Source organism: Notolepis coatsorum (genome assembly GCF_963971535.1).
Source record: "Notolepis coatsorum genome assembly, chromosome: 6".
Lineage (NCBI taxonomy): Eukaryota > Metazoa > Chordata > Actinopteri > Aulopiformes > Paralepididae > Notolepis > Notolepis coatsorum.
Window position 1 is genome coordinate 139,078,705 of NC_140170.1, and position 21,591 is coordinate 139,100,295.

The 21,591-nt window shown below is 44.1% G+C and overlaps 1 protein-coding gene across 2 annotated transcripts in view; it reads left to right on the forward strand.

Moving 5' to 3' along the window:
- The first annotated feature begins 662 nt into the window (after window positions 1-662).
- The window catches only part of mtmr14 (myotubularin related protein 14), a 135,610-nt gene continuing 114,681 nt past the window's right edge, over window positions 663-21,591 (forward strand). For both annotated transcript variants that reach the window (XM_084316735.1, XM_084316736.1), the window contains exons 1-3: window positions 663-1,467; window positions 2,144-2,292; window positions 20,734-20,842. In XM_084316735.1, the coding sequence (XP_084172861.1) occupies window positions 1,336-1,467; window positions 2,144-2,292; window positions 20,734-20,842 (390 nt within the window). In that variant the 5' untranslated portion in view covers window positions 663-1,335. The remainder of the gene's footprint in view (window positions 1,468-2,143; window positions 2,293-20,733; window positions 20,843-21,591) is intronic.

Here is a 21,591-nt window from a genome sequence, read left to right on the forward strand (position 1 = left end):
ATGCACAGATGAAAAAGAATGTAAACTATATTAAAAAAAAATTATATTTTAATTTTTTTTTTTTTCATATTTCATAATTTGATATGAATTGATATGAATATAGGGAGGCATGGCTTCCGTTGGCTTCCACAAGGATTCGCCACTGGAGCATAATAGTCCAATAGGCGAAGCAAGACGCTTTGCCAGTAATCATATAACTAGGGTTATAGTAGGATAACCTACGTTTTTCATATGATTATATTTGGGTCATTTTCAAACCCCCCCCCCCCCCCATGGAATTCCTTGGGACTTTTTTCCCCTCACTCAGGACATATTGAAGATACAAAATCAGTTCTCAGAGTTTGCTTCTTTTGCAATTTGTACTAGGTTGTGCTCCATTGTTGCATAAAATGTTCCTGCATGCTTCAAAATCATATTGTTATGCAATGTAGGCTACTGTCTGTTACCTTGCACTCTGGTTGGATGCCAATTTATTTTCGTTGTACTGTACTTGTGCTATACATGACAATATATTTGAATATAATCTAATCTAATTTATTTTAGACAATTTGATTATTCAAGCCTTTTTGTTTACTAATGGCAGAACCACGTCATTTTAGGAAGTGGGAGCGATGCCTGTCACGTGTTATCGTCAACTTCCTGTTTACCACTTACCTTGAGACAGTTCACAGATTGCAACACTTTCCAGTCGTGTGATTTTGATCAAGAACAACGGATACTGTTTCAAAGTCCAGTCACCAGGGGATTTGATTATTGTGCCACATGCATGTATATCATTTGGACACTACCGAGGATAACGGAGACGAGATGAAGACGTGACATTGAGGAAACGCGAGGCAGGCCAGAAGGAGTCCCCGAGGTTTCCTGTGGTCGAGGCGCGTGGCTTTTGTTGATCAACGGCGCGACTCGAACGTGACGTGGGAGCGGTCTCCACTGCTGTTGGTTTAAAGGGTCTCTACGCTTCGTGTGGTTGATGCACGTTTCTACTTGTATCGTGCTATATCCTCCTGGAAGTCTTGCTTTGCATCTGAGCTCGCCAGGGCAGCTAGCCACGCTACAGTAGCTCCACACAGCAGCAGCAGCAGCCCCGTGTCTCCAGGCGGCGAGGTTGGCTAGTCCTGCTGGCCGGCTAACAGGCTGTTTGTTGAGGGGTGTCCGCTCGCCGTTGTCCTGAATTCAGGAGGAGTTCCCGGCTCCGGCCCCCTCAAGCGGGCAGTCAGGAAGAAACTGGCTGGGAAGGGATGGCCTCGTGGGTCCTCCCGTTCACAAGGACAAGGTTCTGCGGTGTTTGAAGGAGGCCGAGTTCGGATAGAGGCCAACACGGGTCGCGGCGCGATGATGGCCGCTTCCCCCTCCGAGTCGTCCGGGAGCCTCGCGGGGCCGACGGGCAGAAGGAGCGAGGAGATATCCGATCTGATAGATTTGTTTTCGAAGACACAGTACAGAGCAAAAGAAGTCACCCCTCGGGTGAGTGTTTTTCCCCCTCATATGGGTGCGTCTATTGACAGTTACTACTACTGTCATAGATATGTTGTGTATTATTTACCTAATGCCGGTATGGATTCGCCCGAGCAGCACGGTGCACCACACAACAACACAAACAGTTTAGGCACATTCACACCTGGGAGCTGCACAGTAAAATCACTTTAACATTCCGGTTACAAGACTATAAACTTTAGACTAGCTGCCCCCATGTAGTTTGCTATAGTTTACCAATCCCTTGGAACATCACCAAGTAGCCTAAACAACAACCTGTGACTTGGGTTGGACTGTAACCTGGCAACATGCCAGTATGCCACAAAGCACCACTTTAATATTGTTAACCCTTTATCAACACCATGCATGATTGTACACATGACATGAGTCACAAACCTTATGCCATGTAGTGTGTAGTCTGTCATGTAGTGTAGGTGCCACAAAGCAAGTAGCTACTTGAGTAGCTTGACTGGGGCCACATCATGAATGCCAGTAATCCAAAACTTCAGAGAAGCAACTGATCAACTATGTTTGATGGCAATGTGGTAGCTTTTGTGTCCGTTGCTTTTCAGTCATGTACATTTTATGACTTATGGTAGTCTACCAGGTGGACAATTAAGTTATTTTTAAACCACTAACATCAAAACTTTATCTTTGTTTTACTCAGATGGAGGAAATTGAAAAGCGCTGCTTGGAGCTCTTTGGCAGAGACTACAAGTACAGTGTCATCCACAACACCAACGGAGAAGTGTGTGGCCACTACCCCCGGCAGATCGTTTTCCTTGAGTATGAATGCACGGAGGTCCAGAAAGAGCGGTACGTTTCCACTTCTCTACCTCCACTTTTGACTCTCAAAGCAAAGTCCAGGCCATCCGGTTAGTTACCAATTACACTGTTTATTTGCACCCCTAATCTTGTCCACGCGCTGTGGAGCAGAGACTAAAGTTCAGACGTTTAGAGCTGCTTTAATGTTGCCAAGAAGACTACAAAGGGTTAAAATGATGGGTCTGTCTTATGAGGCTGTGTTATGCTGGAAATGGGAAGTGTTGGATTTGTTTGCGGTGAGTGATAGTTTCCCATATCACATCTGTTTTCTTTTGATAAAGCTCCTCCTTAGTTTTCCAATGTATGCAATGGAAGATGCATGTTTGACCTGCAAGCAACTGTGGTGGCGTTTCACAATAAAACCCTGATGTATATAAAAAAGTCTATGTCAAGATGAATAGCATGAGTGTTCTTGCGTAAATGTTTTCAGTTTGTAGTCTGTCCTGCTTTGCCCTCCATACTATTACAAACCCATAAGAGGAATAGCACTTTGATTATTCATAGAACGCCAATGTATTTTGGCAACTCGAGGTACCTTGGGCAAACAAACACTTTTGCTGAGGGTTTTTATGCATCCATCTTTGTGTACTTTGATTGACAGTAAGAGGGTGTGCGTGTTGTGTAAGCCCGTTCACTCTCTTACTGATTTTGTGTTGTCAAAATTGAGCCCCAGATGATATCAAATGGGTCAAAAGCTTTGCAGTGTTGAGAATCCAGGCTCATCCAGTGATCCAGACAGTGTTTCTGTAGAACATATGCTGGTGTTTCCCACACACAGATCTGTCCAGAGTGGAGTGTTTCTGTAGAACGTATGCTGATCTGTTTGTGGTCATCCACCACAATATCAGACAGGCCCACCACAAATAGCTTTCCCCAGCCTGACACTGTAACATTAACAGTGCTTGTTGTGTAGTGTGTGTGCACACTCTCTTCTGCTGCTGACCGACAGTGTGTGTCTAACCTCTCCAAGCCTGTCACCACCACAATTAGCCTGAGAACCTGAAGAATTTCTTATTTCCTCTGCTCTGCAAGGCTGAGTAGCTATGAAAATGTCCCCATGCAATATGTAACTGAGGGGTACAATTCCCTGACTGTATTGATAAGTATGGTATCATTAAACCACTACCGCTTTATGTACTTTAACTACTGGCCATACAGTACACGATATCTAAATATGATGAACACTTTCCCACAATGAAATCGGTTCCACACAAAGGTAATAATCAAATATTTAATATAGCAAAAGGTACATATGATATTTACTATTACATTTATGATTTGAATGCACTTGTAAGGCAAATGAGTACTCGTAGGCAAATCAACACTGAATGTCCAATCTCTGGTTACGCAGGAAGCAAGTATACAACCTGGCTCTTAGGGAATTAGATCTATGGTACACTTAATGATATAGCAGGATATTCTGGAAGGGGTCCTCCCGGTTGTAGGCCGGTAGGGGGGGTAGGAGAGCCGTCGGTAGTAGACCGTCTGGTCAACGATATCTAGGGAGACTTCAAGTACAGAAGACAGTGCAGTAGACTCTTGATCCGCAGATGAATACACCTTGGTTCTCTTGTAGGCTGTAGCTCCACAGTGAAGAAGAAGCTAGGCGACCTCAGTCTCTCTGAGCGCCGACTCAACTTGACTCCTCTCGGGGGTAAATCCAACACTCACAGGCGTCGGCGATTATCCGCTCCACAAATCACAGTACCAAAGCAAATATATTCCAGCCGCATAGGGCTCAGCAGTCGTCGGGTAGGTAATCCAGTGTACATGTCCCTCGGTCCTCGTCTAGATCTCCTCGGATGAAGGCGCCATGTGGTCGGCCCAGCCTGGTTAAGACTCTAGATAACACGAGGAAGCGTTGGAGATGCTGGTCACTTTAGAACTCTAACCGCACGATGCACCATACACGATAGACTATTATTACTTAATAGAAATACGTCGCACTCGACGGTACAGTGCCAAACTCTGACAATTCAGCTATTAATTCGCACGAGGTCTCAATGCTATTCTAAGGCCAAACAGGCCATACTTCACCGCACGCGGTATCGTGGGTGAGGCTTCACGTTCTGTTACTTAGTTGGGTAGAAGGGTAAAGGACTAAGGGTCTTCTACATTTACTTGCGCCATATTTATATGCACGGTGAACAAATAGTGCCACTCTCATTTCGGTAGCCGTATCCCTGAGCGGGGCCGGGGCTAGTACGGACATGTCTCGTCGGTACCTTTGAACTTGACGCCAGGGGCTGGTCCCCTGGCGCCTGGTCCTTTTGTCCAATAAGAGAATGAACTATTATGGGCTATAGTAGGCTAAAGGGATATTCCGTGTATATGTACAAGGAATATACAAGGGATATCAAACGATATACAAATACTATTCAATATATATCAATAAATAAATATATATATTCGGTTTAATCTGATCCTTCGTAACAGCCGCCCCCTAATTAGTCCCACCTAATTAGCTAAGCAGAGACAGATTAACCGCACTGTCCACTACTCAATGTCCGCTGTGAGGGTCAGTCAGTTCACAAAGTCATGGGGTCATGGTCGTCATCGATAGTATCGGGGAGCCTTGGCAGTTCTATTAGCCTCGCCACGGGTCGGGTGTAGGTCCGCCCTTGGACGAGCACTTCAGCTGCTCGGACCTTTCCATCGGCACCGGTGATCACTTTGCTTACGCGGCCAGCCGGCCACATAGCTCTGGGTAGTGACTGGTCGATAATCATGACGACTGTTCCTTCTGTCAAATTGTCTCTCTCTTTCACCCATTTCTGGCGGGTCTGTAGAGACGGTAGGTAGTGGAGTAGGAAGCTGTTCCAAAACTTGTCAGCCAGTACTTGACTGTACCTCCACATTCTTCGGCCGTTCGCTTCTTCAGGCCTGTACATTGTCTGGGGTAGCGCGGGGTCCAGCCGCCCCATCAAGAGTGTGTTGGGGGTGACTGGGTCGACATCTGCTACATCACTTGAGACGTAACCGAGGGGCTTTGAGTTCAATACTCCCTCGATCTCCGTGAGGACTGTCATTAAGACTTCTTCCGCCACGGTCTGGGCCCCAAGCACGGCGTACAGGGCTGTCTTTATAGAACGTACTTCTCATTCCCAAGTTCCACCGAAGTGAGGTGCGTTCGGGGGATTAAACTGGAAGTCAATCTGGGATGGAGCGAGGTGGGTCTTAAGTTCTGGGCCCATAGCTTGGAAGCTCTCTCTCAGCTCTCTTTCTCCGCCTTTGAAGTTTGTCCCGTGATCAGACAATAATGTAGACGGTTTTCCTTTCCGTGATGGGAATCTTCGGAAGGCCATAAGGAATGAGTCTGTGCTCATGGTTGGAAGGAGTTCGATATGTATCGCTCTGGTGGTCATGCATTTGAATACAATACCCCACCGCTTCTCGGTTCCTCTTCCTCTCTTTATATACAGCGGGCCGAAACAGTCCATACCGGTGGAGTGAAAAGGCTTGTCGCCGAGTCGGAGGCGACAGGGAGGTAGGTCAGCCATCCGGGGTATACTGGGTTGGGCTCGCCACTTACGACAGTCTAGACAGGTTCGCTGGAAGCGCCGCACTGCTTCTCTCCCTTGCAGTATCCAATAACGACGTCTGATCTCCGCGAAGACTCTCTCTGCCCCTGCGTGGTGCACATCCTCGTCGTATTTCTTTATGATCAGCTCTGTGACCTTGTGTCGGCTGTTCAAGACTATCGGGTACTTGACGTCATCCGGTAAGTCTGGGGCTCTCCGCAGACGACCACCCACTCTGATGAGATTATGGGCGTCGCTCTCGGGGGCTAGGTGGAGCAGTCTGCTGTCTGATGGGACGGGCTTTGCTCCCTGTAGACAGGCTAGCTCATCGGGGAACGAGTCTCTCTGGGCTCGTTGTAGTAGAAGAAGTTCTGCTTCTTCGTAGTCAGCTGCTGAAATGTCAGTCGTGGGCTGAACCTCTGGGTGGTGCCACAGAAATGTCTTTAGCTGCGCACTCTGTAGGGTGAGGCAATCGTCTATGTCGGGGTCTGTGGAGACGAGTGTGTTCAATCCACAGAACATAGGTTTCTTGTTTTCGGCCTCCTCTTTACTCGCCTCCCGTGGGGTGGGTGTAGGCCACTCTTCTTCCGGGAGCTTGAGGAACTCTGGCCCGTCACTGTAGAGGTTGTGACGGGTGAGGTCATCCAGGGACATTCCCCGGGTGATGACGTCAGCTGGGTTGTGTTTGGTGTCCACATACCTCCAGCTCGCTACTTCTGTTAACTCTTGAATCTCGGTGACTCTGACTCCCACGAAGACCTTGTATCTGCACGAATCAGACCGGATCCATGTGAGTACTGTCGTGGAGTCTGACCACAAGATTGTTCTTTGCACCGGGATGGTGAGTTCACGTTGGATTAACGTGGCGAGCTGCGCTCCTGCTAGGGCTGCGCAGAGCTCTAGACGCGGGATAGATTGTTGCTTTCGTGGGGCTATTCTTGAGCGAGCCAGGATGAAAGCAGTGTATTTCTCCTCCCTCCTCTCGGGCACGCAAGTAGGCCACCGTGGTTCGCGCTCGCTAAGCGTCTGTGCTTGGAGTCGATCACGCTCCGTAGAGGCTGCTAGGCTGGCGAGGAACACCTGTGCCAGCATCCTCTCCGCCTCGCTGGGGGAAGACGCTGGTTGAGGTGATCCGCTCCTGGCAGTACCCGTTGGGGATGCGTTCCCCTGCGGGGAGTCCTGGAGCTCTATCCTCGGCGCTCTCCTCATCTTGTTCCGTGCAGAGTTCCATCTCTGGAGGGTTGTCTTCCTCCCGGAGCTCTTGGGGGACTACTTCTTCGGTCTTGGCGGGGGGTAAAGTCGTGTCAGTTCCCTCCTGGTCCCCACCGTGAGCTTGGTCAGTTACATTAGAACCCACTAGGGCCTCTGTGGTCGGGGTATCCTGGTTGATAGGGTCGGACATAATTTTACTTTCTACTTTTACCGCGTTTACCGTTTGTAGAAGGCTAGGTAGTATACTGGCAGCGTAATCCTCTAAGTACTGAGGTGGCTGCCGTCTACGCTGCAGGCGTTCTACTTTAGGAGGACCGTTTCGTGGAGTGTTCATCATAGGCCATTTCAATATTAATACCACTATATTAATATTACACTAATTACCCTCCGGCTCGAAGGACCAATTGTAACTGAGGGGTACAATTCCCTGACTGTATTGATAAGTATGGTATCATTAAACCACTACCGCTTTATGTACTTTAACTACTGGCCATACAGTACACGATATCTAAATATGATGAACACTTTCCCACAATGAAATCGGTTCCACACAAAGGTAATAATCAAATATTTAATATAGCAAAAGGTACATATCAGGGCTCTACGCTAACCTTTTTCACTAGGGGCACAGGTGCTCCTAAATGAAAAAATTTAGGAGCACACAAAGAAATTTAGGAGCACCCAAAAATATTTAGGAGCACAGTGAAAATATTTCAAGTAACAGAGTTTATTTTTATTTTTTTTAAATAAATGTATATTTGTACTGTGCGTGCATGTGTGTAAATTAGCTCTTGCTACAACCCTGCATGTTTACATTTTGTATTTTGCACTTGATGTTCATTAACATGTGCTGTCCCTATCAAATAAACTATCAAATCAAACTACTGCTACAAAAGGTTCAGTCACTTAACTGTAGCCCCTTTTATGCATACAATGCTTATGTTTTGGCTGTGTTGCTCTTCTAGAAAAATAATCCTTTCAGGGTTGCCTATTGAAATACTGTACACTTTCCTACTGTACACTTTCCTGATTAATTGAAAATGGGGGACCCTGATGTAAACAAGACGAAAGTCTTTCTCTGGTCTGCATCCCCTTAACAATTGTGTGTATTGAGCTGTACTGTATTGTACCCATTCTGCAATCTGTTAATAAAGTTTTCAATCAATCACACCTCCAGTACAGAAACATTGTTTGAGTTTGCGTGTCAGGTAGACCATTGATTGACAGTCGAGTCTGCCAATTACATCACATCGCTTGCACTCCGGCGCTGCAGCTGGACCCATTGCCCACCTCTGCTGTTGATAACGCTAGCCAAGTTATTATACACACAGATACACAGTGGGCCAGTGACTTTGGTGTAGGGGTGTAACAATGCATCGATCCTAAGGGGGAAATTCAACTGCATCGATTTGAAAATGTTAGAATAGATTATCGCAATTTTAATGTGTACACGTTATGTTATTGTCATGTCCGTTACAGCCAACACACCGACATACGCTACTGCATCAACGTTATGATTAACAAAGCAAGGCATTCGTTTTGTTGCATTAACGTTATATTACTATTGCTATCGATAAATCTAGGTGTTCTAAAATCTATTGCTATTGGTAAGAGAGAGACTATAATAAGTTGGTGTCTCGGAAAACGAGAGCCCTGATCGCGGAGTTTCAGGAAGTAAACAAGCAAAACGAGAGCTTCCGAATCTTGGTCATTTGCTTTATTTCCCATGAAACCAGTCACTTCACTCTACTGTGATTGGACCGTTGGCTTGAGTGCAATGTGGGACTTGTAGTTTTTTAACGATCTCGCAGCGGAGGAAAAAAAAGACGAGAGAGGCTATAATCTGTATTCGCACAGCGTGCGCGTAATTGATTTTTACGGTTCGCATACAAATATTTTTAGGGGCATATGCGAGCAATTTGGTCGCACTGTAGAGCCCTGCATATGATATTTACTATTACATTTATGATTTGAATGCACTTGTAAGGCAAATGAGTACTCGTAGGCAAATCAACACTGAATGTCCAATCTCTGGTTACGCAGGAAGCAAGTATACAACCTGGCTCTTAGGGAATTAGATCTATGGTACACTTAATGATATAGCAGGATATTCTGGAAGGGGTCCTCCCGGTTGTAGGCCGGTAGGGGGGGTAGGAGAGCCGTCGGTAGTAGACCGTCTGGTCAACGATATCTAGGGAGACTTCAAGTACAGAAGACAGTGCAGTAGACTCTTGATCCGCAGATGAATACACCTTGGTTCTCTTGTAGGCTGTAGCTCCACAGTGAAGAAGAAGCTAGGCGACCTCAGTCTCTCTGAGCGCCGACTCAACTTGACTCCTCTCGGGGGTAAATCCAACACTCACAGGCGTCGGCGATTATCCGCTCCACAAATCACAGTACCAAAGCAAATATATTCCAGCCGCATAGGGCTCAGCAGTCGTCGGGTAGGTAATCCAGTGTACATGTCCCTCTGTCCTCGTCTAGATCTCCTCGGATGAAGGCGCCATGTGGTCGGCCCAGCCTGGTTAAGACTCTAGATAACACGAGGAAGCGTTGGAGATGCTGGTCACTTTAGAACTCTAACCGCACGATGCACCATACACGATAGACTATTATTACTTAATAGAAATACGTCGCACTCGACGGTACAGTGCCAAACTCTGACAATTCAGCTATTAATTCGCACGAGGTCTCAATGCTATTCTAAGGCCAAACAGGCCATACTTCACCGCACGCGGTATCGTGGGTGAGGCTTCACGTTCTGTTACTTAGTTGGGTAGAAGGGTAAAGGACTAAGGGTCTTCTACATTTACTTGCGCCATATTTATATGCACGGTGAACAAATAGTGCCACTCTCATTTCGGTAGCCCTATCCCTGAGCGGGGCCGGGGCTAGTACGGACATGTCTCGTCGGTACCTTTGAACTTGACGCCAGGGGCTGGTCCCCTGGCGCCTGGTCCTTTTGTCCAATAAGAGAATGAACTATTATGGGCTATAGTAGGCTAAAGGGATATTCCGTGTATATGTACAAGGAATATACAAGGGATATCAAACGATATACAAATACTATTCAATATATATCAATAAATAAATATATATATTCGGTTTAATCTGATCCTTCGTAACACAATATCTGTTCTAAATAGCCTATGATACCCTGGCCTGAACCTGAAATGAAAGGTAGGGGTGTAATGATGCACAAAAGTCATAGTATGTTTTCAGTACAGCGGTTGAAAAAAAATGTAAAACATAAAATTTGCCGCTAATCTGAGTTAGTAGGAGAGGCTGCTTAAGCTCCACAGGGAGCTGCACTCTAGTATTTCCTTGTACCAGTGATGAGCACATCTGTAGAACCATATGAAATCTATTTAATCTTTTCACAAATTCTTTCTTTGTTTTCATTTAAATTATTTTTGGATTGGAATATTATTATCTAGACTAGAGGACCACTCCTGTAGGTTAGTAGTGCATCATTTCGCAGGTTTTGTTGTACACAATTGTAAGTCGCTTTGGATAAAAGCATCAGTTAAATGACCAAATATAAATGTAAACGTTAAAACGTCACATTATGTGCATCTGTTGCCACAAGGTGACCCTTAAATTACTATTTTGAACTTTTCATCTGGCCCACTCTTAGCCCTTTCAGACCGCCCGTGCTCCGGTTCAAGCTCCAGCTCCGTTCTGAACCCTCTGAACCTTGGTGCTCTCTGGCGAACCAGCCCGCGTTTACACCCATTTAAGCAGAACCAACATTCCACCGTCTCTGTCACCAACAGGGGCGTTACTCAGGCGGAGGTAAACATAATGCGCGGAGAAAGGCTTAGCGAGCCTCAACGCACGAGCGCACACGCACGCACACACGCACTGTATACGTTTGAAATGAATCATTCCAGCAAAGTAGACTTCTATTATTCAAATTACTGTTTTAATGGTCCTACTGTAGAACATGACATATTAGCATGACATCTGATTTATTAATGCCAATACTAAAAATTAGGGACAAACGCAATTGGCACAAGTGTAAATGATGGATTAGTCACTCGCAGTTAACATCTGATTGATTAGCTCAACTGGTAAGGCCACTGGCTGTGGATCCTATGGTCACAGGTTCAAATCGCTTGCTTCCAAAAGTTATTTTTTTTACGTTAATTAATTTATCCACTCTGGTTGGATGGTGTATTGTACTTGTGCTGTATAATGACAATACATTTGAATCGAATCTCATTTTGAAATCGCTACGCTGCTTATGGACACAACAGTGGCAGACAGCTTCGGAGGTGTGGCATTGCACCATGCTGATCCACTCAACAGGTAGTGATTTCAAAATGAGATTCGATTAAAATGTATTGTCATTATACAGCACAAGTACAATACACCATCCAACCAGAGTGGATAAATTAATTAACGTTAAAAAAAAAACTTTTGGAAGCAAGAGATTTGAACCTGTGGCCTTACCAGTTGAGCTAATCAATCAGATGTTAACTGTGAGGGACTAATCCACCATTTACACTTGTGCCAATTGCCCTTGTCCCTAATTTTTAGCATTGGCATTAATAAATCAGATGTCATGCTAATATGTGATGTTCTACAGTAGGACTTACTACTATGATACCCATTAAAACAGTAATTTGAATAATAGAAGTCTACTTTGCTGGAATGATTCATTTCAAACAGTGTGCGTGTGTGGTTTTGTGTGTGCGCTCGCGCGTTGAGGCTCGCTAAGCCTTTCTCCACGCATTTCTGGAGCATTTCTTTATCCACTATGGTTGGATGGTGTATTGTACTTGTGCTGTATCATAACAATACATTTAAATCTAAACTCGTTTTGAGAGCAGTCGAAAATCGCTTCCTGTTGAATGGATCGGTTGAGTCCCCCGTTTACTGTCTTCACAGCCTAGAATATGACACGCCCACTGTTGACGTCACGGTTCGCAAGGAAAAAACAACTATTTTCCGGTGCCAGCTGAGCACCGATTTGTCACGTTCTGAACCAATTAATCCCGGTCTGAACGCGCCAGCCGGTGCAAGGGTCAGAGTTCAGCACAGTAGCTACATGGCTATGATAACAATTTCTAGCGTCGGCGTGCGAATAGACGAAGCTGCCTTTTAGTCGTGTCAGGGATCACAAGTCCCTACTCACCTGATCATACTCGCGGTCTGTGTCAATCAGCGGTTTCATGAACTACAATGAATATTTTCTTGCCACGGATCTTCTGATCCATGTGTTGCTCAAAGACCAGAGGCAAATGGATTTGATGAAGGCTGCTCTCATATTCCGGGCAAAGTGCCTCCCTGCTTGTGCTGTTCAGTGAGGAAAGGATGAGCTTTCTGGTCTTCGTCTGTATGTCCAGCTCCACACCTTCTATCTCATTTTATGCTCCAGCCACACAATTAACAAACAAACAACATCTCATATTTAATATTTAATATAGCGTTGTCTATTGTTACATGGAGGGATACAGGTGTAATCCTTTCTCTGATCTTTCAAATGGCTCCAACATCATGCTCTTTGCGAAAGTTATGTCATCTGGGGGGACCATTGTAAATACACGACCTTAAAAAAGTGGTACAGTATATGTCTTAGGGGTGGGGGAAAAAATCTATACGTAGTAGTATCTCGATGCGTGGCGATACTGTATCGATACAGGGACGCCAAGTATCGATATTTAATTATTCATAAAATTATTATTATTATTATTTTTGTATAAGGAAGTTGCATTGTTCATTTCAATACCTGTAATAGTACAGTAGTCCACACACACACATGTGCATTCAGTTAAGTTGGAATATGACTGTAATACAAACAGTTCAGTTTGTCAGGTACATGCAACACAGATTACAGTGTTTACATCTGTCTGCTTGAGAAAATACCATGTTCTGCAATAAAAATTATTGAAGTGAGATGAACAGACTGAACTTTATTTGATTAGATAAAACATGTTGACAAAGTTTTACCTTACTGAAAAAAGGTAATAAATTAAATTTAATTAAAAAAAATACAGAAAAAAAAACAGTATCGCGATACTATCGTATCGTGACGCAAGTATCGCGATAGTATCATATTGTGAGGTCTCTGGCAAATCCCACCCCTAATATGTCTTATTGCACGGACCCAATTATATTCTGATGAATCTCATAGATAATATTGAAACGTTTTTCTTTTCTGTCTCAAATGGAAACAAACAGCCAGCTGCTAAAGGGCCAACATGACACCATCAGTGTTTCTTGATCTCTGAGATATTGCTTAGACCAGGTTTTAGCGAATTCACCCATTAGCCTAGACATCTCAGGAGTCGAGAGAACCATGCATTAGGGATGCCCCGATCACGTTTTTTGCCACCGATACCGATCACCGATCGTCGTGAGCCATATCGGCCGATACCGATCCGATACCGATCGTTTTTGATTAAAAAGAAATTAAAACTTATTTTATATAAAAAAATTTTTTTTTAATAAAATATATATATTATATAATTAGACTTGTACTTGTATTATCTGCGAGACATCGCCACCACGCAACAAGCTCCACTGTCTGTGTGTACTCTAGTAGCCTCCAGCTACGGCCAGGATTCTCCGGAGCTGCACCTGGACCTATACTCGAGTAGCCTCGAGCAGAGCTATGGCCAGGATTCTTCGGCGCTGCACCTGGACCCTATTGGCATAACGTTACTTAACTGTGCTCAGCAAGCCCTCAGCTCGAATACGCATCGAATCAGTGTTATAAGACATTGATATCAGGAGCTATCTGTAGCTACTGCTAGCCGGATATATAACGTTAATACAACGCCTCAGTGAATTATTTAGTTCAATGGGACATTTCGTTTTGAACGGTGAACTAACTTGCGCTAACGTGAGCTAACAGGTAGCATACACGTCTCTACTAGACTTTGTGGAGCGTTTGTTGATGTCAGGAGCTATCGGTAGCTGGCCGACTAGATGTTATAAGACATTGATAAGACATTGATATAAGACATTGATATCAGGAGCTATCTGTAGCTACTGCTAGCCGGCTAGATGACGTTAAGACAACTATTTAGTTCAATCGGACATTTCGCTTTGAACGGTGAACTAACGTCAGCTAACGCAAGCTAACGGAGATATCAACATGGACCACTAGACTTCTGGGGCATTTGTTGATATCCGGAGCTATCAGTAGCTAGCCGGCTAAATACCGTTAGACAATGCCTACTAAAAGTGAATAGTTGACTGGGTAATTTTGTTTAAACAGTAACGATAGCTAGGTAGCTAACGTTAGCTCAGGTCGAATGCACTATCTAGACTCAGCAGAGGAGGTCCGCCTCCTCTGTGTTTACAAACTCTACACGGGTACGGGCGGGGCTAGGGAGGAGGAGCAGTTTGCAGGTCCTGTGCGTCTGAGACAAGCGAGTGAGATATCCACTTGATCAGTTTCCGCGATCGGCGAATATGACTAATTATCGGAATTCCCCGATCGCATATTTATACTGATTATCGGCCGATAACGATCGGTGGCCGATCGATCGGGGCATCCCTACCATGCATTGATTATTCCATTATGTCGGCTATTGTGGAAACGGTTGGGTGGATATTGGCATTCACTTAAACAAACATGTACCTGCTATGCTGGAAGAACCAGCAAGTGCTGAGCATTTATCTACTTTGTTTAGTACTTTGTTTCTCTTAGTGCATTTTCTATGGCTAAGGCAAAATCTAGTTTGAATGATCAATAAACCAGTGATGTGTGATACACTCCTATTTGTTTGTACGTACAGTCGAGAGAGGATGTTCTTTTCCTCAGCTTCTCTCCTTTTTGCTCTGTTGTCCTGATCACATCCTTGACAAGTTGACTGGTGGATTACAGTACACAGTACACAGTATCAGTGTTTCCCACAGGATTTCGTGAGACTGTGGTGGGTGAACCTCTGCCCCTCTAGGGGGGTCCGGGGGCATTTTCTTGTACATTTTAAAGTTCAATCTGGACAATCTGCATCAATCTGGTGCACTTTGAGAGCAAAATAAAGAGGCTAGATCTATGATGAACTTTGTGCTCAAAACACAAAATCGACTAGACTCGCAGTGCTTCCCAATCCTCTCCTCGAAGCACCCCAGCCGTTCAATGTATTTGTTAAATTCCACCACCAGCACACCTGATTCAACTTAACTAGCCCTTTATTTTATTTTCTTTTTTCTTTTTTAAGTGACTTACTTCTTCACTTTTTTGTTTATTATACTTTTTTTGAGGACATAGAAATTATAAGTATATGTCTGCATATTAGGGCTGGGCGATATATCGAGTATACTCGATGTATCGCGGCCTGTTCTACGTGAGATGTAGTAAATTACTATATCGTGAACATCGAGTATATGTTGTCGCGGCTGATGAGACTTGCTTTAGTGCAGAGCGTTCCTCTCATTTCATTATAGACAGACGCGGACCTTAAATGACATGCAATTGTAATTTCATTACACAGACCAGCGCTGACCTTCAACGCAAGCAATGGGCTAACGTTAGCTGCTAAGTTAAAACCATAAATAAGGCTAAGCTAACTAGCGTTAGCTCTTGCTGCTAACCCTGGAAGCACTCAAAGCGGACTCCACGACACTACACACTAGTTCCATTAGTGAGAAAAGGGGGTGGGTTATATTGACGACGCTTAACAATAGAGGTTTAAAGATAACTTCATATTTATTGGTTATTCATTTCTTGCATTCAGTTTCAATCTCCGTGTGTTCAACTTCCTGTGTTTACATTCGAGTGTGACATCATCGCCTACGGCAGCTTATAGGCTCAAAACGCAATCTCTCTCTCTCTCTCTCTCTCCTCTCTCTCTCTCTCTCTCTCTCTCTCTCTCTCTCTCTCTCTCTCTCTCTCTCTCTCTCTCTCTCTCTCTCTCTCTCTCTCTCTCTCTCTCTCTCTATTCAATGATACTAACTGGATAGTTGATGATATATTTGATTGATTGATTGAAAACTTTATTAACAGATTGCAGAATGGGTACAATACAGTACAGCTCAATACACACAATTGTTAAGGGGATGCTATATATATATATATGTGTGTGTGTTTGGCTAAAGTGGATAGAAAACACAGTACTGTGCAAAAGTCTTAGGCACCCAATAGTTTTTATATAAATTGTCTTAGATGTAAATAATTTTTTTTATTAGTGTGTCAGTAGACTACTCTTAGTACATTTTCATTTAATAATTTTTTAAAGCATCTTCATGGTTTAATAATGCAAACATATTTTGCAGGGACTTATTATAGTCATCATATTGGTGTGACTGTATGCATCAAAGGGTTAAATCAAGCATTTTTAAGTGCTTTAGAGGAAATGTCAAAATATCGCGATATATATCGTGTATCGTGATATGGCCAAAAAATATCGCGATATCATTTAGAGGCCATATCGCCCAGCCCTACTGCATATATACATTATTGTATTGTCATTGTCCACATAGAACAGATAACAACATTAAACAGAAGAAAAGAAAAGAAAAAATAAAAAACAAGAAAAAATAAAACCGAGTTCAAAAGTAAATAATAATACAAACAAACACTGACTTGGTCGCACGACAGTCGTCTCAAACGTATATACATAGTATATCAAATATATAGCACATGTTTAGGTACCCAAATATGCTTCTCCAATGTATATCCGGTATATCAAATAACTCGCGTTGAATTAACGTTCACACAGATGAATACCAACAAGCAGCATACAAATTGCTATTCTGGAATAGTATGGAACTGTACATCATCCACAAGTACAAGGAATGAACCCCACGTTTTCTTGAACATAGATGAAGAACCTCTCAGAGTGCATCTTATCTTTTCAAGTTTGATAAAGTATAGTATGTCTCTAATCCAGTGAAGGTGAGTGGGGGGAGCAGCGGAACCTCATTTAAACAGAATCAGCCGCCTGGCCAGTAGAGTGGTAAATGCCACAACGTGTGCTTTGTGCTTTGAAAGTGATAACATAGGTGGGGAGTATCCAAAAAGCGCTGTCAATACATTTGGTTCAAGATTTGTCTCAATACTTCCCGAGATGGTTTCAAAAATATTTGTCCAATACCTGTGCAAGGAGGGGGCATGTCCAAAACATGTGAGTATATGTGGCTGGGGCCGAATGACATCTATCACATATAGGATCGATATCTTCATACATTTTGGCTAATCTGACTTTAGTCAGGTGTACTTGATGAACAATTTTGCATTGTATCAGCCCGTGTCTTGCACAAATAGAAGAAGAATGAACAAGACGTAGAATGTCAACCCAAATGTCATCCGAGATCTCCTCCTCTAAATCCTCCTCCCATTTACTTTTAATATTGTGTATTGTGGTGGGACATAAGGAGAGAATGAGATTGTACATAGTCGATATCATGCCCTTGATGGAAGACATCGGGGTTAAAAAGGAGTCGATGGGTGTTACCTCTGGAAGGTTGGGAAATATAGGGTTAATGCTACAGACATAGCTACGAATCTGTAGATACCGAAAGAAATGTCGGCTATGGATTGAATATTTCTCTGATAATTGCTGAAAGGAGGCAAAATATTATCTATATACAGGTCACCTAGTGTGTTAATACCGAGTGAGGCCCATAAGGAGAATGCTCCATCCATCAATGAGGGGTGAAATAAAGGGTTAGCTGCTATCGGGGCCAAGTGGGATAGAGTTTTAAACCCAAAGTGGCGTCTGAATTGATTCCAAATTCTGAATGTAGTTTTAACGATTATATTTTTGTGTATAAGACCGGTTAGTGAAGCAGGTTTGACAGATGAGGCTTCGATGTCAACCCACATAGGGCACACCAGAGGTTTGTCTGACTGTAGCCATTGCTGTATGATTCTGAGATTGGCTGCCCAATAGTAGCAGCCCAACTAGCCCTTTATTAGTTGAATCAGGTGTGCTGGTGGTGGAATTGAACAAATACATGGAACGGCTGGGGTGCCTCGAGGGGAGTTTTGGGAACCACTGGACTAGAGCATACATTTGAGCCATCAAAGAAATGAAGCAAAAGTGGTTACCTGTGTTGAATTGGTTTATTTTTTTAGAAAATAAAAAAATATACTGGATTACTATTACGACTACTACCACTGCCAATACTACTGATACGTCCCTATCACCGCCATATTTAATCAATCCCTGGCGGAGTCAGTAGTCCCTTTTGAATTGAATTGAATTGAATACTTTATTTTGACACAAATCGTATGACAAAAAAAAACATTTTAAAAGACAAGACAATAACAGTGTCAATAACGCAGGTCAAAAATGGATAAAACACAATAAAGCCAAGGCTTGTTTCCATTGTGGTCCATACATGGAACATAAAAAGGCACAGAAACACAAATGGACATGTACACTGACAGGACGCATTCTAAGAAGAAAATTATAAAAACACCTAACCTGACAACTCATACGGTTAACTAATGTTAAAAGAAAATCCGCAAACCCTTAAAAGCAACTCATGATAAAAGAAATAAAAGCCAAGTTATGATAAAAGAGATAAAAAAAACATTTTAAGACCAATTTGAGTTGCTGCTGAGCCATGTTTTTAGGGCGGATTTAAATCCGAGAGGGGAGTTCAGGAGTGCCTGCTTCAAGATGTCTACCATCATCCCTGTACCGAAGAATCCCTCCCCAACATGTCCAAATGACTACAGACCGGTGGCACTCACCTCTGTGGTCATGAAATGTTTCGAGAGGCTGGTCAAGGACCACATTTGTGCCTCCCTCCCCAGTGATATGGACCCTATGCAATTTGCATACAGGACAAACAGGTCCACTGACGACGCGGTCTCCCAGGTACTGCACAGCACTCTCTCCCACCTTGACCGTCAGAAGGGGGGCTATGTGAGACTGTTGTTCATTGACTACAGCTCAGCGTTCAACACCATAGTCCCCACCAGACTGGTGGACAAGCTGATCGAGCTAGGTCTGAGCTCCGCCCTGAGCGCCTGGGTACTGGACTTTCTGAGTGAAAGACCCCAGGCGGTCAGGGTGGGGGGTCAGACCTCCAACACCATCACCCTGAGCATCGGGTCCCCCCAGGGCTGTGTTCTAAGCCCCCTGCTGTACTCACTCTACACACACGATTGTGTGGCCAAGTTCAGCTCCAACTCCATAGTGAAGTTCGCAGACGACACGGTGGTGGTGGGGCTGATCTCGGACAACGACGAGAAGGCCTACCGGGAGGAGGTTGAGGTACTGGAACGTTGGTGCCAGGACAACAGCCTGCTCCTGAACATTGGTAAAACCAAGGAGCTGATCGTGGATTATAGGAGAGGACAGCAGGAGACACACACACCACTGATGATTAACGGGGCTACCGTGGACAGGGTGAGCAGCTTCAAGTACCTGGGGGTCCACATCTCAGAGGATCTGACATGGTCAACACACATAGACACAGTAGTAAAGAAAGCGAAGCAGCGCCTCTACCACCTGAGACAGTTAAGGAAGTTCAGAGTATCGGGGAAGATACTCCAGTCCTTCTACTCAGGAGCTGTAGAGAGCATCTTGACCGGAAACATCACTGCCTGGTATGGGAACAGCACGGCACAGGACAAGAAGGCCCTACAGAGAGTGGTGCGCTCAGCCGAGCGTACCACGGGTATTGCGCTACCTCCCCTGCAGGCTCTATACAACAAGAGGTGCAAATCCAGAGCCTGCAGGATAATGAAAGACCCCCACCACCCCAATAACAGCCTGTTCCAGCTGCTGAGGTCAGGCAGACGCCTGCGAACCCCAGCTACTAGGACGGAGAGGCTTAGGCTAAGCTTCTTCCCCCAGGCCATCAGAGCCTTGAACAATGAACATTGAGAGACACAGAAACTGAACTATCCACACACAAGCACACACAAGCACACACACGACACGCACGCTGAGCACGCTCACACACTAGCAGCCACTTTAACACTCATGCCGCACACACGCACACTTATGGCCAGAGGAAAGGCCACTTTAAATTAGTAAAACAACAGGAACAGTGTATTGCACTACTAAAGCTACCTAGCATGTCCTATATGCTCTGTGTAAATACTATGTATTGTACAGATACCGAGATGGCACACCATGTTACCTGTTTATTGCACTGTTGTTTTTATTGGATTCTATTATATGTTGTACCACTGTATTTTTATTGGATTCTATTATATGTTGTACCACTGTATTGCACATCGTCGCGGGCAAGACCAGCCACATTTCATTGTATACCTGTATGCCGTGACAATTAAAACTCTTGACTTGACTTGACTTGACTATTGGCAAACTTTATATTAATTAATAATTTTTTTTTTTTTTTTTTTTTATTACATTTATTTATTTTCGGTTCATTATAAAACTGTGGCGGGACCAACCACGGGCTGCCACAGTCTAGGTAATTAATGGGAAACACTGCAGTATATTTTATACCGTTACTGGATACTGTGCTCGACCTCTCTGATGAAATACGTGTGTGGGGGCCTGGGGGACTAATCATCTAAAGAAGTAATCATCTTCTTCTTCTAACTATGCTATAATTTTCCCCATAGTATTCACAACAGTTCTATTCTATACATATGATCAGTTTTCTGTATATGTGTATATCATTTAGGTGTGGTCTTGTGTCATCACTGTTGCTTTTCCTATTATTTCATGCTGTGGGAGTGAGCGGAGAGCATTGTACTTGTTATACAGTATGTGGTGAGAAAAACTAAACATAACTCTGTGTGTGTCTCCAGGTTTGAGAGCACAGTGCAGATCAGTAGGCTGCAGGACCTGGTGAACCGCAGTAAGCTGGCTCGCTGCAGAGGGAGGTTCGTCTGCCCTGTCATCCTCTACAGTGGCAAGGTACCGTGTGGCTGCTGGGTCCCCACTTTCTACTAATACCCCTCGTACACCGACACATCTACCTGGGAAGGTCCCGTGTTAACTGTTGGTAGAAATGGGTTGTCCCGTGTTGACTGACCCAGGTTGAGAGCAGGGTTACGATGGGGGTCCTACCTGGGTCGGCTTTGTTTTATAAAATATTCAGGGAGGTTTTAATGCCAATTCTCTGCTCATTTTATGTCTGTTTTGTGTCTACGTAGAAAAAGGGGTAACCACTGCGCTCAGACAGGTGCGTAGTCTAACATTAATTAAGTTACAAAAAAATGTGTTCATAGGACTTACCTGACTCCTAGACGTTTGCACCTAATGGGTCTCAGACAAGACCCTCGATGCTCCTTGTGTTTAAACGGTGCTCTTGGTACATTTATGCATATGTATTGGGAATGCCCTCCTGTTAAGATTTTCTGGGAAAAAGTAACTACTCAATTATCAGAATTTTTATCTCTGACCATACCTACACTGCCTTCTGTATTGTTGTTGAATGATGTTTCTCAGTTATCAACCTCTGTCTGTACATGTAAAGAGACTAATTTTGTCCGGTCTTACGGCTGCCAAAAAGTTGATAGCGTCACGCTGGATTCAACCGGATAAAATGTGCCGGAAGGTATGGGTTCTTACCTATCTCGATGTGATTTATCTAGAGATATCTACTGCACGAATTTGAGGTGTTAATGAAGCCAGCATAGCAGTCTGGGTAGCTGTGGTGGAGA